The 27586-nt window shown below is 37.7% G+C and overlaps 1 protein-coding gene across 1 annotated transcript in view; it reads left to right on the forward strand.

Moving 5' to 3' along the window:
* SGCG (sarcoglycan gamma) overlaps window positions 1-25070 on the forward strand; it is a gene marked incomplete at both ends in the record, with an annotated part of 57223 nt that extends 32153 nt beyond the window's left edge. Inside the window, 4 exons of the mRNA XM_079539384.1 lie at window positions 2211-2330; window positions 7495-7567; window positions 24168-24291; window positions 24897-25070. Of these exons, the coding sequence (XP_079395510.1) occupies window positions 2211-2330; window positions 7495-7567; window positions 24168-24291; window positions 24897-25070 (491 nt within the window). The remainder of the gene's footprint in view (window positions 1-2210; window positions 2331-7494; window positions 7568-24167; window positions 24292-24896) is intronic.
* Between the last annotated feature and the right edge of the window lie 2516 nt (window positions 25071-27586).

Below are 27586 nucleotides of genomic sequence, written 5' to 3' on the forward strand. Positions count from 1 at the left end.
GTGTACGAATTACATTATTCAATTCATTCTGTTGGAGGTAGTTCTTTCCATTTCCTGCAAGGAGAGGCATGAAAAATCTTCTTTTGACAAGATTGCTTGTGAAATAGATTTAGCAAATTAGGAAATCAATAAGATAAATGTACTCATAGACAAGATCAAGTTAGGCCTGGTGCAACTCATGCCACACTTCTTCAGTTCTTTCAAATTTACTTTTTTCTTTCTCAAGTGATTTATAATCAGTGAAAACTTCTGTATCTACCAAGGTGTTGAGAAGGAAAGAGCAGAGATTCTGCTATTTAGGCCCAGCAATTTATTTTCAAAGCTGATTCCCTTTGTACCAAAGAAATCAGTAGATTCCCCCTAAACATACAGAGTCTTCATCATTATCAAGAATTTTTCTGTGATCATGTACAAATAAATAAAAATGAAATATATATTAATGATAGACATTTCTGAGTTGCATTTTAGATATAATGCTCCATATCGTTTGCAAGCTTTCACAGTAATTGAGATACACTTATGTCAGCTTCCAATTTGTATTTTAAAGATTTCACATACTATAAGAGTTCACAACTTAGAACTGAGCCTGTCAAAGGTCTTGGACACCTAATTTGCTCTAAAGTACTTATGACCGAAATGTCAATCTTCAGGATCCTTGCTTCCTTATAAATTCTTTTAAACAGTAAATATTCTTAGATAACAACAACAACAAAAATTGTTTTAGGCATTCCAGACCTACCAAAAGACTTAGAATCCTGAAAACAAAAATGTCTAACCTTCGCATGAGAAAGAAATTAGCATTCACATTTCTATCTCATCTACTGCATGATTTTTAGAACGAGCTCCAGTGATAACCAGGATCAGAAGACATGGTGGCAAGCACAGCTTTTCTCCATTAGTTCTACAGCTGGCTATGGACCGTGGAAGCTGGTCTCTTGGGTTTCATTCCTATTTAGGATATAAAAGCTCCAAATAATACCTTCCTTTCTATACCTCCAAATATACCTTCTTTAATAAAAGAGACAGAAAATCACTCCTAAATCAACTGTATCCTCAGCATACTTGAATCATTCTGACCTCTGTCATGTCAGATAGGAGGGGCTTAGGTTTGTGTATCCCAAAGTCATGCTGTACAGTGTAATTATGGTTGGTGGATGAAAGGCAGGAAAGAAAAGACTGCCACTGCAGTAGCAGTTAAAGACAGTAACAGCCAGTTTTTTATTTGTTTGGATAAACAAAAGATCACGCTCTTTACTGCTTCTGGACAGGAACGGAAATAATAAATCAACCGCAATTCTCTACTAAAGCATTAATATGGAACCATGTTTGTTTCATTTACCTACCTGCCTGTGAGTAACACCTTTTCTCTGATATTTTCTGGTATGCTCTGGTATTTTCTGAGCTCTTTTTGCAATTTCAGAAATGAAGGCATGTGCTTTGGAAGGAGCTTTAGAGAAGAGCGTTATCTACAATTATCTACAATTTACATTCTGAACATAGAATTTGATGATGACTCTATTAAACAGATACTCAAACTTATGTGATGTGAATTTTTAATTGATCTAATTGTTTAAAATGAGAAATATAAAGGCCCAAGTCTATACTTACTCACCAAGAAAAAAATGTAGAACAAAATGTTTTACTGGACTTAGGATCTTGTGATACGTAAAGACTCTTGCACACAAAATCCAACTGACAATACTCCCAGCTTTTTGAAAATCCTCTAAGAACATGACGGGATAATATTTGTTAAATACACAGAGCTATACTGGCAGCTGAGGGTCCTGCCCTTTTATTGGATTTTAAAGCATTTGAGCTTCCCTAATCAAAAGGGATTACTTTGTTAATTATTTTCTATGTTAAAAAAAAGAAAAACTGCTATGCTCACACAGATCAAAGCAGCTTCAACACCAAGAATACAAATGGTTCAATGAGGCATTGTTTGTCCTGACCAATTTGAGAGGGATTTCCTAAATTTTGTCTTGAAACCCAACTTGATAACATGACTCCAGGCACAGTTTTGAACAACAGGTTGGAAAATGTGAATATGCGCATTCAGTTTCGGTACTTCTAGGGCCACTATCTGAATGCTTCATGATCATTAATTGTTAAATAAGTCACAAAATTAAGACCACAACGTGGTTAGCAACTTATATAAGAAGTTGAAGAAAGCTGATGTAATTATTTCATTATTCTACTGTGTTTTGCAGGTCCTAAAATGGTAGAATTCCACGGCCAGCAATTTCAGATCAACTCAAAGGATGGCAAGCCACTTTTTACAGTAGATGAAAATGAGGTTGTCATTGGAACAGATAAACTTCGAGTCACAGGTTTGTAGCAGCTTAAGAAATGCCCAACTAATAACCATGAGAATAATGAAATAATTTTAAAATGAGCCATGTTAAAAATGTTAAAAATGTTTAAAAATACTGGGTTTAACTTACTGGAAACTACATATCTGGAAGTATTCTAACTTTTCCAATAAATAATCAAAAGCTTTAAGGGAAAACCAATATGTGTATATAAGAATGCATATATGCCTACATATGTATTTCAATTTAATTTAATGTCATGTTCAAGCATAGTTAGTGATTGGAACTGTACTTGCATATTTTTTCTAAATTATTTAACATTTTCAGAGCATACTTTTAAATGACGATGAAGAAAATCTTGCACATTTCAATTTGAAAAATCAGCTGTATTTTTTCTTAAAATGTTTTAGACTCTGGCATTTTTATATGTTTTTTCTTTCAAGGCAAAAGCCACTGTATTTCAGCTCTATGTGTAGTATATATGTCTCACTATAGTATTTATAGTGTATTTATAATGTCATCTGTCAAAAGACAGGTTTGCTTTGGGCTATTTCTGCAAATCACTGAAGTACTCATTTACAAAGTACGATGTCAAAATTGTCACACAAAAAGCTGTTTCCTCTTATATGACCTGATAAAATCAACCTTCATTTTCCAGGATTAAGGGTGCATTAAAACAAATACATCAGTGTGTGATTTCCCTTTATCTGGAGGACTCTGTCAAAGAAAATACGGAAATAATCCTGTAACTTGCTTTCAGTTACATTTTTAATATTTTTAACTTTATTGCAACTATCGTTTTTGCTAATTATTGATCCTCTGAAATCTTGAGGTCTTAATTTTGATGGATCGATTCATATTATTTCCCTGTGCAGAACCACAGATGTGATATTAAGCACATGATTCATGTTTCAAAGCAAAGGTTGAGTTATAATAAATGTGTTAATAAATTTTGTTTATGCCTGAAGGTTTTATCTTTTTTTTTTCTTTTTTTTTTTTACTTTTTAACCTAATTGAAAATACAACTTTGTTTAACCAGGAAACCATATCAAATGATTATTGTTTGCCCAATGGATGCTAAACTTTAATAGAAAAACATGTTTAACAAAGATATGAAAAACTGCATAATTGTTAACTGATTTAGAAAAGATCTCTCTCTGCTCAAAGTAAAATCATTTGTACATGAATAGAGATTGTTATGCTTAAACATGTATTCTGACTTGTCAATATGAATCTTACAAGGATAACTGTTTTCTTTAGTAGATGCTGCAGAAACACACATTGCTCGTTTCTTTTCTACACTGTAGTACAAGTAAAAAATAAATCCATTAAAGTCAGTGAGATTATTTCAGTGTAAAATTAACATTAGTGAGGAAAGATTCATGCCTACTATGCTTCAAACTTATTTATTAAAATTGTGATTTAAATGATACTATTACCATGAAGGATAAATTAGTAATACTTGGTGCACTGAGATAATTTTTTGAAACATTTTTTGATAGAGAGGAAGATCAATTGGAAAATTTATGCAGAAACAGACTCTATAAGGCTTAAAATACACAAAGAACATTTTGCAGTTTTTTATATGCAATATGGGGAACTGTTTGGTTTTACTTCTCAGGTGTTCAAGGCCAGGCTGGATGGGGCTTTCAGCAACCTGGTCTATTGGGAGCTGTTCCTGCCTATAGCAGGGGGTTAGAACTAGATGATCTTAAAGGAGCCTTCCAACCCAAACCATTCTGTGATTCCATGATTCTGTGATTTATGTGAATTGTGAAAATGTCGGTAATTATAAGAAAACATTGCGGTTTTAAACTAAAATACAGTGTAGCAGAGAACCAATGTCAGTGATTTCGGGAAAAAAATGAAAGTCTAAGAAAAAGCAAATCCAACCCAGCACCTCCGGAACCGTCATTTTCCAGCAGTTTGGTATGCTTGACCTCGTGCTATTTCAGTCCAGTCATTTTCTGTTACATGTAGTAGAATGAAATTGTAGCAGTGTTTCTCCCATTTCTTCCAAGAGGGAAGTTTTTTTTTTATGGGAAAAGTGATGATCAGCAAAGGGTTTTGGATACCCCAGAGATCCAGATGTATGTGTTCAGACAATTGAACTGGACCCTCACTCAACAGCCAGTGTAACCTGCAGTATGATTTGGCTCACATCTGTAGGGGATACCTAGGCAGATATCTCTTCTGCTGATGAAGTACAGTTGTCTTCATAGAATCGTAGAAGGGCTGGGGTTGGAAGGAACCTTAAATCCTACCCAGTTCCAAGCCCTTCTCATCCATCTGTTCTTGAATGTCTCCAGAGATGAGGCATCCGCAACCTCTCTGGGCAGCCTGTGCTGGCGTATCTCTGCCGAGTAATCTAATCTAAATCTCCCCTCTTTTAGTTTAAATACACTCCTCCTTGTCTTATCACAATCTGCCCATGTAAAAAGTCTGCCTTTCTTCTGTTTATTAGCTCTCTGTTGGTGGAAGGCCACAATGAGGTCTTTAGGATGAGCTCAGTGGCTCATTTAGGTCACTTTGATACAGTGGCCGAGTTAACACACTTAAACCATTCTGTTTCCTAGTGCTGTGTGGGAGGATTTTCAGTGTAAACAGCTATACTGAAACATGATATGAAGATTCTTGTTAAATTTAAATGCTTCTGCTCAGAAGCTAAGTATGTGACAAAAAAAAAATTCTGTCAGTCTTTAAATAGGCAGATAGCATTCGCTTGATGGCATGTGTGTACTGGGGGTGTTAATGAAACATGTTGGCTTCAATCCTCTCATTAAAAAAAATCTTGATCTTATATTCTATAAAATACCAAATATAGTAATATTCATATCATATCTTAAAGCTTAATTTTTCCTTTGTATAAATAAAGTAGTTATAAAGCACACAAGAAATCAATTCAGGTCATCTTCCAAAAAGTATTACTGTGAGGTGATTTTCTTCAGTATGTGTGCTGTACTTAATGCTGTTATTTAATGAAGACGTTTCCTCACAGGAAGGCAAGGTCTTAATTTTTCTTAGAGGTGCACGCTCTAGAATATATAAATAAATCTTCTAATTCCCTCTTACACATACAGTATCTTTATCACCTGAATTCATCATTTTAAAAATATAAATCCATGAATAAATGTTACATCACATTTGGCCCCACTAGTAACACATTCCTTCACTCGTGGTTCTCTGTTTGCAATTACGTTTAAGGCCCATCAGCCAATTTTAATCCATGTAATGCATTCCAGGCTGATTTGTGTTGCTGTAATCTCTTAATCAAAATGTGATGTAGCATCAAAGTAAATGCCTATGGAAATTTATTACGCCCATACTTTTACCTTTATCAACCAAGCTTGTCATCTCATTTGCAATTTAAAGATATGGATGTATTTAATAATGTCATAACCAGTGCTTTTCTGAATACAAAAAAGGTGCAAGAAGAGTGCAGATGATGATGTTTAATTAATCTTCTAGGGGACCTTAGTATTTCATACTCACTTTTCATACTCCGGTACCTCAGCTTCTTGACTTTCACATGAATGTATGAGAAAGAGTAAAACTGAATTTCTCATATTATTCCACAAAGCCAGTGATAGAAACATCCATACATTTAACCTTTAGATCCACTTGAATCAGTTTCAAAACTACAGGTAGTTGGTGATGAGCTATAGCTATTGTATGGCATTCTAAAGATGACAGATGAATTAAATGTAAAGCAGGCAGAACACAGACTCTATCCATGCTGGTGATGTCTAATGTGGAAATAAAACTCACAAGATATAGATACATTTATTTTCCTTTTGATGTCATTATTTATTGAGTGAGACAGGGTGCTTGAGCAAGTTACCCAGAGAGGCTTCAGAGTCTCCTACTCTGGAGATATTCAAAATCCACCTGGATGCTTTCCTGTGCAGCTTACTGTAGGAAACCTGCTTTAGCAGGGACTTGAACTGGATGATCTCCAAAGTTCCCTTCCAACCCCTACCATTCTGTCATTCTGTGAATTTGTCAGCATAACATAGTAGAGCGTGTTCATATAAAGAAACTGCTGAACTCCACTTACCTTTTATTACCTGATAATTACTTTGATATCTAGATACGTTATTTCATATTTCTGTGAATACCTATTATTAGTACTTTTGCAAAATATTAATGGAAGTGATTGTATTCTTAGTACATTTTTATAATAATGTAATCTATCTGGTTTATTGCAAATGAATATGGGATTTTTGAAATTTGGGATTTTTTTGCACATGTATATAACAGGAAAATCTATAAAAATACAATTGGAATACTAGATATTTAATGGCACTGAAACAGTGTCACATCATTAGGTTCCATGGAGATGTTCCAATATGCACTGGCTTTCTGGCAGTTTCAGAGAATTGTATCTACAGCAATGAGATGCTACAAAATACAGATAAGGTGCTGTTGTGGTTTAGTTGATTCTGTTGTCAAATGTGCCACTCTGATACTTCACTGGAATAAAGGTTCTCCAAGAAAGACAGCCCGGCAAGGGGGGAGCTGCCTTTTTACTTGTGAGAGCAGCGGGAATTCGTGGTGCTTTACTTCGGATGAGGAAGAAGCTGGGAACTTATGGGTCAGGATTAAAGGGCAGATCAACTTGGGCCTCACTGTGGTGTGTACTGCAGAAAGCCTGTTTAAGAAGAAGCTGAGGAGGCCTTCTCCTGACAACTGAAGAAGCCAGTTGATAAGTCTTTCTCTCCGGAGTACCAGTGGTATCAAATGCCCAGCCTTTCCTATAGAGCTTAAAACAAGATGGAAATTGACCTTTTATCCTTAGCTATAGTCTAAAATTAATGTGATTATGTAAGTCTGTCATATTTGCAAAGGTTTTGTAGAGTTTTACTTATCTCTATTAATTCTAATGGAAGTTGCATTGTAAAAATCCTATTTACATTTTTTTGTCGGAAGTAGTAGAACATTTGTCTGTCTTCAGACTCATTAAATATCATTTTAATTCTTTACACCTGTACTTTAACATTAACTCTGTATTCTGTAGTTCCAGCCAATACAGTAATAGCAAAACAGTATCTATATAATAATTATTTCATCAGTTGTTAATAGATATTTTTGTATTTTTTTCTGTTCTCAAAGTAGCTGTAATTCCCTGTCACTATTTGTAATAGTTGAACTTTTACAGTACAAGTGGGTTTTTCCTTTCCAGGGCCTGAAGGAGCACTTTTTGAACACTCTGTAGAAACACCACTCGTGAAAGCAGAAGCTTTTAAACAGCTAAGGTAAGAACTTATGCATCAAAACAGAAGTCTAATAAGCACGTTTGCTGTATGTGCTCACATTTTTCATATCAAGGGATTTTTAACAAAATGTATAGAACCCCTACTAAATTCCATTTTATATGACAAATTGATGCTTTTCGATAAAATATTACATTGGTCTGCAATTTTGAAGTATAATATGAGATGATTTATTATCAGTGGTGAATATTTAAAGCTACGTAATATACTGAATATATTTTTTTCTATATACCTTGATTTTACAATTTCAGAACATATAAGTGACTTTCTCTGCATATTGAAATAAATGTTGCTTTTCGGAAATCAGTCGTGGACTTATGATGAATAAAGATTTCTAGAAACTTCTATCAGTCTCAGGAACCAGATTAGTAGAAACATTTAGAAAGGTGCAAAACTCTGTATAATTAAAAAATGATTTGGGGTGAGAAAATCTCTCTAAAGTATCTTTTATGATTCAGCACTCCTTAATCCTGGGATGGCATTTCTTTGTGCATTACTCTGTGTAATTTGGAGGATCTCAAATTAGTTTATAATATGTTGATTATGAGCTCAACTTAATCTACATTCAGTTCATGAAAATCTTCTATTTCACTTTATAAGTTGGTTCAAAGAAAAATCAAATGAAGAAATGTTCTTTGTAATTTTATTTCTGTCCTTTTGTACCTTGGCAGTCTACTACTTTCTGTCATGATTTCTCTTCTTAGTTCTTTCTCCAATAGGAAAAACTATTAGAGAGTAGCAGATTATTTAAACTATCAAGAGCACTGTCTATATCTTATTGACTGAATTTTCAGATTGAGAATTGCAAATGAGAGGGAAAATTTGTTAAGACACTTCTAATTTTCTTCTTGATATATAACATTAATTTACAGTGAGATATCATGTGCTTGCATTTGAGACAGAATGGGCTTTGATATTAATTTTTTTGCATGTTTATCTCCACTTTCTTCTACTGTAGTAGAATTTGGATGAGAGACTTTGGCCAATATTTAGAGTTCTACATTATAAGGAACATTGGTTTTGGAGGGAGTGGTCGGATTATGTTGTAAATTTTTAATTTCCTATGATTGTCTGTTTTGATGAAGTATTTATGAGCACTTCTGACATGGAAATTTTTAATTACACGTCAAGAAGCTCTCTGTAAATTTAATTGGATACATATTGGTTATTTTATGTGGTTGTTACTTTGCTTTAAATAGATTATCAATTAACAATATTTCAATAGGCTTAAAGCTAATAGTTTTATTCAATAGCCATTGTGCTGTGTTACTTTTAAAGTATGAATTCTTCTTTGAATGTAATTTGAAAACAATTACGCTGTTGTAAGCTACATTTAACAATGGCTCATGTGTTTTTGATGTATAATTTGAAACAAAAAATTGAGGTTAATTCAAAATATTCATAATGTTCTACTTCTTGGATGAGTTTGTTTGGCAGCTTATCTGTTCAATGATATTAACACGTCAATGATAAGAACATTTTGGGCTATAGTGTTGCTATGTGTTGACAGGGCTTAACTCTAATAGTTAAAATCCCATTCAGTTCTGTGCTCAGTTGACTTAAAATAGTTGGAAATACTGATTCTTTCAGAATTTACAGTATATATTTACAGTATATAACACGAATTGTTATAATGTCAAGGAATCATAGAATAACCAAGGAAAAGATCTCCAAGATCATCCAGTCCAACCATACACCTACCACAGATATATCCTCACTAAACCATGACCCTCAATAAAACAACTAAATATTTCTTGAAGACCTCCAGGGATGGTGACTCAACCACCCATCTGGGCAGCCCATTCCAGTGCCTGACCACCCTATTTTCCAAATTTTCCTCCAAATTTTTCCTAACAAAGAGAAAGTGATACAGTCTCCCCTGATCTTCCTCTTCTCCAAACTGAACAACCCCAGTTCCCTTAGCCATCTTCCGTAAGGCTTGTGTTCCAGACTCTTCAACAGCTTTGTTGCCCTTCTCTACACATGCTCCAAGGCCTCAAGTGTCTTTCTTGTAGTGAGGGGCTCAAAACTGAACACAGCACTTGAGGCTTATGTTCAGCCAAGCAACCAACACCCCCAGGTCTGTTGCTTCCACACAGTCATCCAGACACTCTGCCCCAAGCCTGTAGCATTGCCTGGGGTTGTTGTGGCCGAAGTGCAGGATGCAGCATTTGGTCCCATTCTTCCCACTGGGCTCATCTCAGTGATCCAGCCTGTCCAGATCCCTCTGAAGGACCTTCATATCCTCCAGCAGTTTGACACTTCCTCCCAGTGGGGTGCCATCTACAAACTTACTAAGGATGCACTCAATCCCCTTGTCCAAGTCATCAATAAAAATATTAAATAGACAAGCCCCTGTAGCAACCTGTGGGGAACACCACTGTGACCAGTTGTATCTACATGGTAGCATCAACACTGATGTCTGCCTTAAAGCTACTAACCACCTGTGCTAGAAACCAAGTTAGTTCAACCCAAAGAAGAGTGCCAGATATCAGAGCATAAAGCTCTGTAATGTATGCAACACTCACTGATGTTTTGGCAGACCATGAAGCTAACTCAAAGCAGTTCTAAATGCCTCTATCTTTTAATTGTGTTGCTGTCTCTACCACCCATAACTGGTGTCAAGTCTGAGAGCAGAAATGGCAGTGATTCTGTGAAGGGATCCTTAAAAGGATCAAGAAACAAATGCATTTGTCTGCAGTGCAGATGCTAAGATATTGACAGATAAAGGTAATGCTGGAAAAATGTTATTTTCAAGGACAACCTTAAATGTCAGTGTTAACAAGATCCATGCATTCCATTGTGAAGAAGCTGAGACAAGTTATCCAGTAAATAGGAATTCTGTAATACTTTGTAAATATTCTGTTGGTTAATTATAGATTAAATGCCAATTGATAGGCACTTCTATGTGATTTTTTTCAAAGTAGTTTTAAGTAATACTTTTCTATTTTTATTTTGAAAAAAATGCTTCTTTTCCAGTTTAAGGTAGTGACTATGTAGTTACAGGCAATAGAGCCTATTTGCTCATCTGAAGTCCTATCTTCGTACTTTCACCGTCTATTAATCTTCTGCTATTTTCATAAAATCACTGAATCTTTGAGTAAGAAGGAACTCTAAAAGGTAATCTGGTCCAAATCCCCTGCAATGAACGTGGACACCTACAGCTCAATCAGGCTGCTCAGAGCCCTGTCCTGCCTGACCTTGAATGTCACCAAGGACCACCACATCTCCAGGCAACTTGTTCCATTGCTTCACCACCCCTATTGTAAAAATCTTCTTCCTTATGCCCAAACTTCCCTCCTTTAGTCGGAAACCTTTTCTCTTTGTCCTATCACAACAGACCCTGATAAAGAGTCTGTCCCCTTCTTCCTTACAGCCCCCCTTCATACACCAAAAGGCTGCTCTCAGGTCTCTCTTGCGCTTTCTTTTCTCCAAGCTGAACAGCCCCAGCTCTCTCAGTCTGTCTTCACAGGAGACATGTTCCATACCTTTGATCATTTTTGTGGCCCTCTTCTGGATGCACTCCAACAGGTCCATATCTCTCTTGTGAAGAGACTGAAGACTCCACATCTGGATGCAGTACTCCAGGTGAGGCCTCACCAGCACAGAGCAGAGGAGCAGGATCACTCTGTTGCCCTGCTCGCCACACTGCTTTGGATGCAGCCCACCATATGGCTGGTTTTCTGGGCTGCAAGGGCACATTGCTGCTTCATGTCCAGATTCCCATCCACCAGTACCCCCAGGTACTTTTTGGCAGGGCTGTGCTCCATGATTACATCCCCCAGCTTGTATTGATAATGGGGGTTGCTGGGTCCCAGGTGCTAGACCTGCACTTCCATTTATTGAACCTCATGAGGTTCTCCTGGGCCCACTGCTCAAGCTGGTCTGAGTCTGTCTGTATGGCATCCCATCCCTTGGGCGTTAGCCACACCCCGCATCTTGGTCTCATCCATAAACTTGCTGAGGGTGCGTTTGATCCCGTTGTCATGTCACTGATGAATGTGATATCAAGGGCCACAACACGCAGCTTTGGGAACAGAGAATATTGCTTCAAGAAATCCCATCCACTTTGGATGTAGTTATGCGTTTCAAGGTGCTGACAGGAAAGCCGTGATTGATTGTAACATTTCAGCTGGCATCGTATGAACAGGGACCACATTCTCTATTGTTCTGATTTAGAACAGTATCACCAACAACACTGACACAAATGGCCTTCTTGAATTACACATTCTGCTGGCTTTACAGTCCAAATGTCAAATTTCAAGATAGACTGCTTTTCTGGAAACACAGTGATAAGTGTTAGAACATATCTTTTTATAGCTAAGTAGTGGAGACAGAGCAATGCGATTATACTGTGGTCAGTAACTGTCCTTTCATTCTGTAGTTGAAAGGAAGCACTAAACCTTTTTCAGTCTTATAGATTGAATTCATGACTCACTTGTAAAGAAAAAAGGATGTGCTTGCCCTTACTTCCAAATGGTATAAAGTAACAAACTCTGCTTTTCACAATTGAAGCATCCCTAGGTATAACATTGCCTACTTTTTAGTTGCTGCCATAAAGTTTTTATGTCTAGATAAGATACCATTTATTAACCAATCATATACTGTGCCTAATAAATACAATGCTCAAGGATGAGTACCAGCTTTATTCACATATTTGCCACATATGGATGTCTGACAGCAAGCAACTGTGCATTCTGAGCACAAGTCCTATGGGAAATCACTGTTATTATAGTCAATCTGTGGTATTTTGCCAGTTCTACAACTGAGGTTTTACATCCAAGTCGAAAAGGACCCACATCATTCCACACTTCTTGAATCTGAAAAGCACTATAGCAGGAATGATGTCACTGTTCCAGAGAGTGAGAGTCAGCTTTTGTCAGAGCATGGTTATAAATGTATATATAATGTTATCAGAATATGGCTGTATTTAACAGCTTATGAGCTGAAATCTTCTGAGAACATTTCAATATTTCCTAGGGAAATGGCCTCATTTAAAACAAATATATTATAGTGATATTCATAACAAAATAAAGAAATGAATAATTTAAAAAGTGTTGCTTCATATTTTGATGAAGTACCTCTGTTCAAAGCTTAAAAAGCACCAAAACATATATTTATTAGCTTTTGATATTCATGTTGTAGAATACTGACAGTTTGACAGCTCACTTATATAGATACTTCTCAGTATTTAGTTAAGGCAAGTTGCTGTACTGGTTGGTTGCCACTAAACCTTCACATCTATATTCAAATAAAATATGATCAATACATCCCTTTTAATTTTAACTTATGTCTTGTGGCAGCCAATAGTTCTACTATTCTGATGGCTTCTGCTTCTCTTTGACTCTACAAAGATTTACTTTTATCTTTTCATCATTCATAACATGTTTCCTTTTGCACTCAAAGGATACATTTGCTACGGGTAAAGCAGATAGAAAGACAGAAAAGTGTAAACTGACTCTGTGGGGTTTTGTTAGGAAGATCTAGGAAGAAAATCTAAAAGGAGATGTATAAAAGCCAATCAGGGTAAAAATGTTCACAAAATAATTGCTTAATCATATTTGTAATACTAATGCTCACATGCTAATTGACTAAAAGTAGCATTTGACTAATTGAAGAACAGAGATTTTATTTGCATTCATTATGCAAATCAAAAGCCCAATCAATCAGAAGAGAGTGAATCACATAATGGAAAAGTGAATCTACAATTATGAGTCAGTAAAGCATCTCTGCTCCTTGACTAGTGAGATGTTTCTATTCCAATATAATTTTATGAGCCCTGGCATTATTTTACTAGTTATCCTTTTACATTCATATGTTATGCTGTATTCACATTAACTGAAAACACTGTCAAATACTTCTTTTGGTAGCATAAAAGATTATTTTTTCATTCAGTTGATGAACTCAAATCTATGAAAAGACTAGTTTAAAAGATGGGATTGTACAGGACATCATATTTATTGCCTTTTCAGAAACATTTCTGACTCAGATATTATAAAATACTTCATTAGCATAGACCTGGGTAGTACTTTGTATCTGATCTTTTAAACATTGACTTTTCTTGAAAATGTGAATCTTGCAGTGAAAATAATTTTCCAGGTGAAATATCTTTTCTGCATCATAGTTTACAAGCTATTTTTTGGACCCATGCTCTTGAAACATCTTGGGATTGAGTTTACAAATTACAGTGCTTTTTTTTTTTTTCCTTAATTTCAATAGTTCTTCATATCATTTCTCATAAACTTTGTCAGTATTTCAGAGACCTTTCTTTATAAGCCAGTTTAGGTCATGTTTGATTTTTTCTTATTTTTCAGACATTGCATTTGTAACGTCTTAGATTTGTACTTAATGTCTACTTGAATATGTTAGTCATATGTCCCTAGTGTGTTATTAAAAAGTTAATAATTGGGAAAAGAGAGCCCACATACTGATTTTTCTTCAAGTAAAAGAGTGATCTGTTGAGCTGTGTTCCCTTCAGGAGAAGTATCAACATACTGTTCAAACTTGGAACTCAAGGAAATGTACTTCAAAGCATTCACCCTTTTTCACATACCCTGAAGTTTTCATCTGTCAGTGTGACCTTTCCCCAGTATTTAATTACTCCATCTTTACTGTGTTATATGTGAGCACATATTTCCAGTAAGCATGTATGTAAGTTGCTCCAAAAGTAATGCCTTTTACTTATTTCCATGGAAGCTACAAAAGCTACAGAGAGCACAATAACACCACTTGATAGAGCAAATTCTCAGCTGAAAAACACTATTTTTCAGCATAGCCACCACTATTAGCTATGCATTTTCACCACCAATGAGCAAGATCCTGCATGCCATGCTCCCAAATCTCTCCATAGCTCCCTAAAACATAATTTGTCTTTCACACCACTGACATCACTGCTGAAATGCACTATCCACCATCTCACTGTGCTCACATTCCCTTTTTGGTCTCTGTAAACATTCAGCAAGCACTGATGAATTTCAGTGAGTGACATTTTGTATATATGAAGGAGTTCATTGACACACCTTTTCCTTGTAGTCACTTCCATGACAGATGCCATTCTATTAGGTCGCCCCTCTGCTGCCATCTGTCACACCGCCACACAATGTAAGAGAATATTGGTGGGAACGTTCAGCCTCCACTGCTGTACCACCGGCATCTGTTTCTGACGCTGTGGGTCAGCATAACAAATAGGAAGCATAGCTTTTGGAGCTACCCGCATACATATGCATGGACTACAAACAATACACATGCAGTAATACACATACAGTAATCAACCCAGAGAACACAGCCATTAACCATTCACCTCAACATAGTTGTTATCTCAAATTCCTTCTGGTGAGTTTTACAGCAGGCAGAATGGTCTCATTTGGTGCTTGTGGGAGTGGTCTATTCAGTGTGCTCTCTTTCCTAATGAGGTTATTCATGCTCTCTCACTGTTCTTCTGATTCTGTTTTTTTATTAGATCTGACCATAATTTGATTAGCTTGTAGTAGCATAACATATCAGAGCTGGCAGCAGAATAATGTCCTTGCTGCTTTTCTGCTGAAAGCCCCCCAGGCCTGTTCTTCTGTACTGTCATCTGCTGATTCCAAGCTGAGGGTTTGGCCTTGATTGCTGAGAGGTCTTGCTTCACTTTGAACACACTTCTGTTTAAATTCAGCACTTCATGAGAGCCATCCGTTGCTAGCAGGAACAGTTTGAGCCTCCATTCAAAATACACACAGATAAAACTGGGTCACTCATCATTTCACCCACAACTGATTGATTTAAGAGCTTTTTGAAATCTTACAAAATAAATTGATGAAGGACAAATGAACCATCCGACCATAGGAGATAGACTTACCTCTGCTCATCAGATCATAGTCCGTTAATGCTGAGTCTGCAGAGGGACTCTCTCCTGCTCTCACAGAAGATGCTTCCCTCCTGGGGTGGGAGAATCCTTGGATGACCATTGGGAACCCCTCTGAAACTCTTCAGTGATACCTCAGTAAAAGGAATAGAGGAGATCCACACACCAGTGTTAGTAAACTTTTGGTAGAAAAGATTTACCTAGGAACAGATGCCAGGTTTCTACCTGCTGTTTTAACAGACTTTCACTTGTGCCAGTGGGGTGGTTGATGTTCTTCCTGAGGCCTCAGCTTGTCAGAGATTTCACTTAACATATTTAAATCCATAGGAGTGGCTTCTGCTGCTTGTAGGAAACAAGGCCATTTGCATGTTCTGACTGCTTATGTCAGTAGTGCGAAGACCAAAGGTATAACTATTTCTGCCCCTGCCCTGTGGAACTGCATGCCTGATGATGTCAGATGATTCTGTAAGATTGCTAAAAGGGAACTTGCTGTCAGTGATTACAGAATACCCCACCTGAGCGCAAGCTACCTCAGAAACTTCATTATAATTGTCACAGTTATTGATGCCTTGCAGATGCCCACCTGGAGCTTTATTTCTAAGTCTGTGATCGTGCTGTCACTGGTCTTAGATGTAACACTGAACTGGGTGGAGTGCCTTATCTTATTTTTCACTTACATAGCTGCCAACACAAGGGAGCTGGAGGAAGCATGAAGCAGGAGTCTTCCACCATAAGTAAGTGCCTGTGGCAAATGTGAAAGAAGAAAGGGGAGCATTTCCACAACAGTGGATCTCCATGATACAGTGTGCATGTGCACAGCCACTACTCAGGTTCTTTCCCCTATCCCAACGGCTTTGTGGTGAGGAAGATATAGAGTGTGGCACATTCTGTCACCGTGCTAATGAATTAGAAGAGGGAAAGGGCATGACCAGTTTGTCAGCAAAGACCTCTTCACTTGAGAAGAACACGTGGACATTATGAACAGCACATAGTGAAGAATTCAAGTGAGTGGAAATCTTTCTATTCTTCTAGATAGCAAAGAATACATTAGCTGAAGTATATAAAGTGAAAGGCATGGCACATTTCAGCCTGGAAGACAATTTTATGAAAATACTAACCAGATTTTTACAACAGTAATACAAATAGTCTTATTATATCAAAGTAAAATTTTAGAATAAGTTAAAGTCGTTGTAGTTATGTGAGAAAGATCATGCTGGAAACCTCTGTGGTGTGCCAGATTCAATCATGTTCACTGAGGTCTTGGTCATCTTTAATTACCTAGAGAGTCAGCACATCATAAAATTGAGGTCATCCTGAAAACCTTCTTTGAATTAGCCCTGCTTACCACTCTTTATCATAACTGTCCGTCTTGAGAGAAGCTTCTATTTTAATCATATCTCAGTTCTGTAGTTCTCATTCCTTCTATATCTCTGGATTGAGTGACAGTGGACAAATAGGAATAACGCATCTCAGAATGTAAGATGGATGGAGCACTAATAAAGAAATAACCACACTGTAATAATCACACCTGCTATGTTCTTGAGTAGGTTAAAAATATTGTTTTAAACATTTAAATATAAAAATCTTGCTTTTATAGGCTTTAAAAGTATTATTAAAACCTGGCAATGTTTTATCCCCTTTTAAAGAAAATCCGTAAGTGCACGTTTTCCAAAACCTGGAATATTTCTTTCATATTGCTTACATAAAATAAGTTCTGTTAACCAAAACCTTAGGAACTGGGAACATCTGTTATTCAAGTCTGGCTTTGTAATTCTAATTGTGCACAAAAATCCTCTCTAAGCTGTAAGCAGTGTTGGTGCCTGCTGTGCTTATGCTTCACAATTCCCTTGAATCCAAAATTTCATATTGAACTTTGCTGGAATCATCTGTCACCTTTCCTTTCAGATTTAGATTATAAATTTGGAACGCAAGCTACTTCAAGAAATAAAAACATGAGGAAAATTTCACTTAGATTAAAGGAATGGAAAATATGCTGAGAAACTGACCGGATACCAGCTGACATCTTAAAGAACAGCAAATAATCGCAACATTTAAAAATGCCATCCAAAAGGAATGGAGCATCTCAGGGATCTGCCCTTTATCCTTGATAATTTTTAGCATAAAGCAACATAAACTAAAAATCAATATGGGTATTTATTTGCAAAGTGAACACACTTCCTCTATGTATGGAATAGATTTAAAAACGACAACAACAAAAAAACCTGCATCTGGTTAACACTTTGGATGATCCTAAGTGTATACCTCATTTGTGTGATGCAGTTTGTTCAGCACATGCTTCTGGTTACCGTTCAATTTATATATTCAAGCTGCATTCACACAACAGAATCCAAACATAAAGAACCTGTTTGCCCAGTATAAAGAGGTGTGTCACAGGTGCTCATCCAGATTTAAAATTCTCCCCTCTCTGCAAGCAGAAAGACTCATTCACAGTTCATTCACTGAAGTGGGAAGGGTTCTTATCACAGGATACGCCAGGTTGGAAGGGACCCACAAGGACCACAGAGTTCAACTCCAGCTGCAGCCACCATGCTGCAACTCCAGCTGCAGCCACCTCCACTCAGCCTGCTCTGCTCTGGGCTGAGTAAACAAGGGTCCTCAGCTTCTCCTCACACCCCTTCCCCTCCAGATCTTTCCCCATCTCTTTAGCCCTCCTTTGGATGCTCTCTGATAGTTTTGTATCAGTAGGTTTACATATGAACAACCCACATAAATTCTTTTCTCAAAGGGGCTAATATTCCTGGATTATGACTCCAGTGGTTTACAACTGCTTGGATAGATAGTTCAGGTTGAATTGATCTCAACTCATTCTTATATCTTGAGTGCATCTTCAGACACCGGATCTCATCACCTCCTTGTGGAAAGCAACAAGTATTATTAGGGAATTACACATTTTATCCCAAGAGAGAAACCTAAAATAGATCTGATGAATTAAACTCTAAAGTGCCAATTTCTCTCTATTTATTTTGAAGGATGCAGAAGGGAAGGCCTGTCCTTGTTACTAGAGGCAGCTGCATTTGTCAAGAGGTATCATGCACTTAACCAACTTGCTCTGTCTGGTTAACTTCTGAAGAAGTGAAAATTCATCATGAGAAACAATGATGTAACAAGACCACAAGCCACCCTGGGCTATATTCAAATCCCAGAGTGAAGCTTTTTCCACTTGTAACCCCTATATTCCTGGAACTCATTGAAATTATTAATCATTTTTACATAGCCTTGTAATTAGGACTAGTAAATGCTGCCAATTACTGACTCTTGTTTGATATTAGCAACAGGATGCCCTGACCATGCTAGAACTTTGTCTTTTGGGGAAATTTTATGACACCATCATATTTACCTAAAAGAAGTACCTTTTCTTTCTAACCTGGTGAAAAAACATAGAGAGTTGTGGGGTTTTTTGTTTTTGCTTTTTCTTTAACGGGCTATTTCTAAGCTTAGTAACCATACTTTCACACCTTGTTGATTTTAGATAAATACCTGACGGTTTTATTTTCAACAACTTGAACAAATTTTAAGTGATAATCCTGCAGCAATTTTACATGTGCCACGCAAAAGTCCTGTGTTATACTATTAACAGCTTATCTTGAGTAATATTATCCAAAAACTGCTCATGTTCCACACATTTGGACTCTTAATATATGTGTGTGTGTTTGTGTGTGTGTAAGTAATAATAACGTTGCCATCCTAAGGAAGAAAGCTTCTGGACAGAGCAGAACATACTATATCCTTGTGTAATTACTACAGGGTAGCCCTGCTCTAACTAAAGTATGTGAGATGTTTCAGTGCATTACAGTGTGCGTTTGTGTTTATGTTCTGCAGGTTAGAGATGCTACAAACTGCCAGCAAAGCCTGGTATGTTCTGAGATTTTCCCAAGTAGATGCAGATAAAATGGTAGCACCTCCCAAAACGATGTTTTCATTAATGTACTTAATCAGTTAGCAGAAGAGACTTGAGAAAAGAGAAACTCTTAAAAAGAAACTCTTAAAAACAAATTAGAACAATTTTTTCCATGATTTTGAAGTTTAAAAAAAAAAAAAAAAAGTTTCATAATTACTAGAAAAAATTGATTTATGTACAGCTCATTCATTCCAGCCAATTTTTTCATTAACACATTTCCTGTGTATGTAATGCACAACTCTAAACAGGCACCTTCATAGTATCTTGATCGGAATCCAGTTGTATCCTATTCCTTTTCTGCTCATGTTATCAGTCATCCTTTCTGTATTTTCCCAAGGTACTGGTGATTCCATTTTTTATGACGTGCACAGTAATGTTCTTATGGAGGAGAATTAACTTTGGCGTTCTAGAGTTGGAAATGTTTTCCTACTATTAGGCTGCATTTTGTGCATTCTTAATGTTTCCTGTGAATTAGTGTGAAATGAAACAACCAGGTGTACTTGGAAGAAGCTGGAAGAAAAAAAAAAAAAAAAACAATGCAAAAATTCTTTTTTTTTATTTTAAATAATTGTAATTATATTTTCATACTGATCTTTCACATTACATTTTATTGCGGTGTAAATGACAGGCTAACTTGGGATATAGTATGAGGGACCTGTAGATACTGACATTAGTCTGATTGAAACAAATCTATGTGCTAATGCAGACAACTCCCAGCAGCAATAACTCTTGGAAAATGGGTTCTTTGAACTAAGTTACAAGAATTGGGATGATACAGTATAACCACTGACCAAGTAATGGGTTTGATTGGAGAAAATGGATGCTGTTTTTCAGTCAAATTTTGTTCATTACAGTTCATTTAGTTTAAATCAGTGACACTAAGACTTTGAGCATCAAAGTGAATGGAACAATATGGAATACAGCATCATTCAGGTAGGAAGCAATCGTTCCACCTTTAAATGAAGAAATTCAATATATGTGATGTGAGGAGTATTTGGGGGAAAAAAAAAGTCAGTCCACATTTGAAAGATTTACAGTAGTTATGTCAAATCAGAATTTTGTGCCAAGGCCTGACAGAATAACAACTGTGATTCCATTACTGTGTGGAAAATGATCAGGGAAGATTTAACGAGTCATTAATATTTTGTATTTTTTGACATTCAGTAAGAGCTAACTGTTTTTTGTTGAATGTCCTTACTATATATGCAATTTTTGGAAGATGCTGTGAAAGTCATCTTTCCTGTTTGCACAGAGATGAAATTTTAGGAGGGATTCCAACAAAAATAATTCTACAAAACAGAACAAGACAGAAGTGAGGCATACACTGAGACTGAGAGCTCAATCCTGCTGTCTTGTCCTTCTTTGCCTTTGGACCTGCTGGCAGACAACCAAAAGCCACGGGGCAGGACACCAAGATCCATAGCTGTGGGCAGTCATATTCTTCCTACATTCTTATTGCCTTCTTCACGTGCCTGATCTTGAAACATCACTTTGCTAGGGGATAAGTGAAAATGGGCTGGAACTCGGCATCAGGCATTAGTGTGTGTGTGTGTGCTGCTTGCTATCCACCTTTCCAGCTACAGTTTAGAAAATATTTTCCCCCAGCTCATGTCAATGGAAATCCTGCTTCCTCCTAAAGAGAAAAAGGTTTAAAATTCCATTAGAAAATATGAACATTTTCTTTTTCCTGTGTAATTAGTGTATGCTCTGGATACAGTCTGGCTGCAATGCTGATGAATTAGACTGCCTTCAGACTAATCAAAGAGCAAAGCTGAACGCAGACACGTGCAGAGAACCATTGCCAACTAAGCCCACAGAATCCTCTGTAGGTTACTTTTTTGACCCTAGAGATGTTAGTTTCTTAATAATTCAAAGATCTCCCTTTTTTTCCCATTGTTTCACACTTCAAACCGAAATCTACGTGAGGATTTCAACTCAAATTAGGAAGATAGTTCTGAGGGAAATCTTCCAGCTGCCCACAGTCCTTACATCTTTGTCCTCATCATGGAACTCATTGGAGCAAATGAACAGGATGGTTTTTAGAAATCAGCCTGAAAGCCATTCTTCTGGGATTTCAGACTACAGAGCCAGGCTACAGCGAGTCCATGGCACACCCCAGAACACACACAGTGTGTATCAGGTCCTTGGCATCAAATAATGTATGGTCCCAATCAATTTCTCCTGCACTGCACTGGGTGCTAATGTACCTGTGACAGCTACTGTGGCTCCCAGCAGCTACTCCTAAATCCTGATTCTGTCATCCCAAAAGAGACACAGATGTGACAGATGTCTCATTTAGAGCAGCGCATTACACAGATTAATTCCTCTAGATGAAAAAGATCCTCACTCCATTCTGTTAAATGTGATTTATATGCCTGTGATAAAAAGGTAATAGTAAAAAGTATGAAGTGATTGATAAAAATACATTCCCTCATCATTTTGCCACATGAATTCAAACACTACCAATGGATCACAAACTCCAGGACTTCCATCTGCCCTGCAAGTCTCTATGCATCTTCTCACATTTTCAAACAAGGTGAATTTCTGTTTTGCCAAGAACGTTGAAGGATGCGCATCTGCCTCTTGCTCAACCTTTTCTACACTCTTCTTCCTTTTATTTTCTAGGAGAAGAATCTGGACATGTTATTATCAGCCATTATCTGTATACAGTTATGTATCTGCTTCCTGACTGACCCAAACTGTACACAGTGCAGAGCAACTGCCAACAGTTTTAAGGTTACTAATAATAAGTCCATTTTGCCCCATTAATGGCCATTTAAAACACTACCAGTGCTCTATTCACATATTTGCTTATTGAAGCATCTCTTTCCAAGACGATGTGGGTTCCTACACTGCTGCACTCCCCAGACCCTGAAGCTCACAGCAGAAGTCTGATCCTGTGCACCACTGAACCTCAAGGCTGTGACCAACTAACCATTTTAAGTGACTTTAAGTTGAGGTCTAAGGGCTGATGAAGTCTTGTGCCCTTCATTGCGAAGGGATATTCAAAGTCAGCTCAGTCACTCACTCAGAGTGACATCTCCCTTTTCCTTGAACATCTCCAGGGATGGTGACTCCACCACCTCCCCAGGCAGCCTGTGCCACTGCCTCACCACTCTGACAAGAAATCATTCCTAACATTCAACCTGAATGTCCTCTGGTGCAACTTAAGGCCATTCCTACCACTGTTACTGGGGAGAAGAGACTGACCCCCACCTCATCACAACCTCCTTCCAGGCAGTTGTAGAGAGTGATAATATCCCCCTGAGCCTCCTCTTTGCTGTTCGAGTTGCACTGTAGCTTCCATTGCCAAGAAGCTCCAATGACTTTCTTAATTAGGCAGTTAGAAATAAGTCCCATATAAGCAGCAGACATCCGGGATTGTGATTAACATGCCACATGTAAGCCTGCTATGTAATTTAAATGATGTGTAAGTCATAAATCCGTAACTGCTTCTGTAGTCTGGAGGCTTCTTGCCAGCATTATGTTTGATAGCAGGCCAATCTATTTCTCTGACACTTGATTGCTTTTCCTGATCTGACAAGCTCTTCAAAAATCTATCCCAATCCACCTCCTTCTAATATGTAACAGAGCTTAAATAGAAAAATGCATGCCTACATATAGACTATTTATGTAGGTGAAATTCTTTACAAAAAAACATAAGAAATGTCAGTGTTTAGAGCTTTTTCCTAAAACAAGCTAAGAAAATAGTTGCATTATGCAGGAACTGAGAAAACATTTCCTGTACACAACTACCTTGACATTAATTTATGAAAATGTATTAAATTTTAAATATTGAAAATACGGAGTCAATTGTACAGTGCAGAAAAATATGCACCAAGTTCCCTTTTCACAAACGTATAAATGTAAGGATCTAGAGCAAGAAGTCATGGAAAATTTGCTAAATCACAAAGACAAATCTTAATAGACATAACTAGTTGTGTAACAGAATTCTGATGCAGAACAGACCTGTGCTCATGCTCTTGTACACAAATCACAACGGAGGTATTGTGACATCCCAGCTCCTCTTATTCTGTATTTGTGCAAGGAATGAACAGAAGGGATAATAGAGGCGTAAAGGAAACTCGGGCCACCACAGTATTCCCATAACACTCAACGTCACCAGCTCATTGCTGAGCTTGGGCTTTTTCTTTCCTCGTGATGATTTTCAATAACTATTCCTATCCCTGCTACCTACTGTGGAAATGACATCAGAATTCTGAAGAAACAAGGCCTTAGCTATTTGGCAAGCAGCTGTCGCTGATCCTTCACAGCCGCCCTGCCAAGGTGAGGGCTGAGCTCACACGATGCTTTCCTGCCATCTGCTGGCGTCGAGGGGTACAACTTCTACAGTGTGTAATTCTTATTTCAAGCTAAGCTGTTGTTTTTTAAGTTTCAGGTGTCATCTAGTTAAGTAACACGTACAGAAGGAGTGAAATCAGTGACTGGCAGCAGTGTCAAAGCTCTCATTGATTAAAGGCTGCACTAATTGTACTGTTTTCTATATTCACAAAAGAAAACAAATTCAATGTAAAAATGAGTTTGAGTTTTAATAAATTAATGATACTGAAACAATCTGAAGCGAGGTCTGAAATAGTGCCTTACATCTGCATTATGAATTCAGCTATGTTTTTCGTTTGGAGCACTTCAGTATTTTTAAATCATCTACTTTTTGAAGTCTGCCTGAAGAAGAAAGCAGCTGCATCTTCATTGTGATTCTCAATGAGATCTGTGAGGTGCTTGCTCAAAGCTTACTTACTTCTCAAGCTAAAGGGATGTATGAGAATGCACTACTTTGGATTTCCTTCTGCTTTCAGGCTGGAGTCACCAACTCGGTCTCTGAGCATGGATGCTCCAAGAGGCATTAACATCAAAGCACAAGCGGGGAATATTGAAGCTCTTTCCCAGATGGACATCAAACTGCACAGCAGTGATGGTGTGGTGAGTGCAAGCCCTTCTGTTTCTACAGCTGTGGTTAGCAATAATGGATAACTTCAAATCTTTTCTCAAGTTCTGCTAATTAAGTTTCCGACGTGTTGGGAGAGAGGATGGTTGAGATTAAATAATACTATCAATTGGCATAATATTGTATTAAATTAGAGAAATTTCTTTTAATAAGATCCTGCTTGCACTCAGCTGCTCCATAGTGCCTGGATGTAGCAATCCAAGAGGTTCTCGGCCAGAGCAGAGCCCCAGTCCCACTGAACAAGGTACAAGGCTCTGCAGAAGGTATTCAGGTATACTCCTCAAAGTTGTTTACAATAAGGGTGGTAAGGCATTGGCACAGGTTGCCCAGAGAGGTGGTGGATGCCACATCCCTGGAGACACTCAAGATCAGGCTGGATGGGGCTCTGAGCACCTGACATAGCTGTAGTTGTCCCTGTTCATAGCAGGGTATTGGACTAGATGGCCTTTAAGGGTCCCTTCCAACTCAAATGGTTCTATGATACCATGGGACTGGCTCAGCAAATCAGTTTCTTTTTATGGCACGCTTTAGTGCATCCTTATCTTTAACAAACTCATTTGTCCTGCTTGCTCCCTTGCAGCTTTTGCTCGATGCAGAAACAGTGAGACTGCCTAAGCTGCCCGAGGGTACAAGAGGAGGACCTGGTGTGTCCCAGGGACTGTATGAAATCTGCGTTTGCCCAGATGGAAAACTTTACTTGTCGGTGGCTGGCTTGGGCTCCACATGCCAGGAGTACAGCCGGGTCTGCCAATGAAGCACCACAACAGGCAGCGCACGCCCTCGCAATTCCCAGTTTTATATTAATGCTAAAGATCATCGACTGATGGAATCATTGACAGTGGAATTTTCAGCATTTTAAAAACAAAAAAAAAACCTGCTACTGAAGAAACAAACCTGTGTCTGCAACTCTGGATTTCAGGGTGATGGGGGAAGAAGAGCACAATTGGCATTTCAGCTTCAGAGGAGTAGCTTGACCCTGACGATACATTCTGGCAGTCACACTTTCAAAACAGCCTGACAGACAGCGTAAGGAATAATAAAAGGAGTGTTTTCTTGCTGAACTATTATTCAGTCGGATGTCTATGTAATTGCTAATATTTTTGAGCTCTGTGGGTTTTTTCTCTCACTACATGTAAATACTGCATTAGTGGGTTACATTAAATTGAGTGAACTACTTGAACTATTTGATAAGACAAAGCATTATTTGGGGGAATTCAGGCAGTGCCAACAAAAGGTCTATGCAATTTTGTTCTTGCAATAACACAAAATATGAAAGATGTGCTATTTGTATAAGTCTTGTGTAAAGGGTGTTAATTTGTTGATAGCTTTCTATTTTAATTTGGCAACATACATGCTGATTTGCTTATCACTAAGATTCACTAACCAGTGCAAAAGTTCCAGGAGTTATTTACCTTCCCGTATCTTCAAAGTTTCTCACTGAAGTATGTCAGTATATTTTATAATAGCAATAGTTGTACTGCCTGTACCATCACACTCTTTTAAAACTCCTTTTTAATTTTAGCACATGCTAATTCAACAAGGCAAATGGCCAGCTTGACAGAAATAATTCTTAATGTGGCTCCAGGTTGTCTGCTGCAGGGAATCGTTTGGGCGGTGGGGGAAAAAATCCTTTTGCAGCCCATGGGATTCAGTTATGAGGACTATTCCATTTCCATCTGCAGCTGTTGACTGATATCTCTGATGCTGTCAGAGTGGGACTCCACCACAAATGGGGAGAGTAAAACTACTTTTCATTCTTTTTTTTTTTTATATTAGGACTTTAGGTATCAAGTGAATGCTCACCAGAGTCGAGAAACCATTTATTGACCTTGGAGATAAACGAGACTGCAGACTCATTCCCCTGTACAGTGTTGCACTGAACACTAATAAATTGTTTGCACACCTCCAGATAGCAGAATTTGTATTTAATAATCTCATGGTATGTCAATGCCATTGATGCTGTTTTGTATACACTTAATATTCTCCCAAGAAGGAGCTGCTATCACATAGTGCCTTGGAGTCTATTTACAGAAATATTTTAAACCATAATAATTATTAAACCACATAATACCCATCCTTCACAGAAAAGAAGCTTCATCTTTAAGGCTAGAGAATCAGAACAAAAGAATGACCAAAACTGTGCCATTTTTTACACTTGGTGCTTCGGCTCTTCTGGAGAGTTGGAGAAATCAATGCTGATCTAGGATCCTAGACACTTAGAAAAGACTGAGTTGAAAAAAAAAAGCCCTCAGTTAACAGTATCCACTCATTCTGTAGTAAAACTTTGGGTAGTCCCTGCCTCAAGGGCTGCCTTTATCATTTGTCCAATGATGGCAATGTACAGTGCTAAAATTACCTTTCATTAGCAGGGTGGAATCCTCAGCAATTCATGCAAACTAGGAGAGCTTCAATGGGAAAAGATAGGAGACATGAGAGCTGAAATTTTGGGTCCATTCGGGCCAAGAAGGCAATTGAATTAAGGTCTCCCATATTCTGTGGGGAGTGCTCTGACTGCTAACATCATGCCTAAGGGCAAAGCAAGAAACCACACACAGCTTCCATGCCTGAAATTCCTTTTGCCCAGGCTCAGGGATCTGTCTCCAGGATTGAGCCCAGGGCTCTTGTCTCTAAAGAGGGAAATATTTCCCTACTACTGAATAATGCAACTAAATCCTCAACTGAAACAGGCTTTAACAGAAACATGTCTTTGGCATTTCTTTAAAGTCAGTTTAAGTGGTTACAGCTCCACTTACAAGTTCTTTCAGACCAAATTAAGAGTAGCCTTTGTTTATCCGTTGAATGGAAAATCTGTATAAGTAAAGGACAGCAATCCATTGCTAGAAAAAAAATTGGAGGACTGTAATATCTGTAAATAGCCCAACAGTGAAACAGAGACTAAAGTCCTCAGAGAGTTCAGTCACCATCTGGTTTCAGACATCCGAGTTTTCTCCATACCTATGATTCTTAAAGTAAGGACCATATATCCATTTCTGTGTGGTACCAAACTACTGATCTACCAGTCTTAATCTCTAAATTGTAGCCAGAGACTGAAATTAAATGTGTTGTTCACAATCTACATATTCTGCTGCCCATGAAAACATAGCAATTTGAGATATTCATTTTAAGCTTCTGCTTTGTGGGCACGTTTTCAAACATGAATTGCCACTTAATGCAGAGGAAGGGACTGAATCCAGCCTTTCCATGTTTCACAACAGTAACCTAATGCCTAAAATGCTGGGTGTTTGGAAGCAATTTCTGTTGCAACTTTGT

The sequence above is a fragment of the Tetrao urogallus genome, assembly GCF_951394365.1.
Source record: "Tetrao urogallus genome assembly, chromosome: 1".
In the NCBI taxonomy this organism is placed as follows: domain Eukaryota; kingdom Metazoa; phylum Chordata; class Aves; order Galliformes; family Phasianidae; genus Tetrao; species Tetrao urogallus.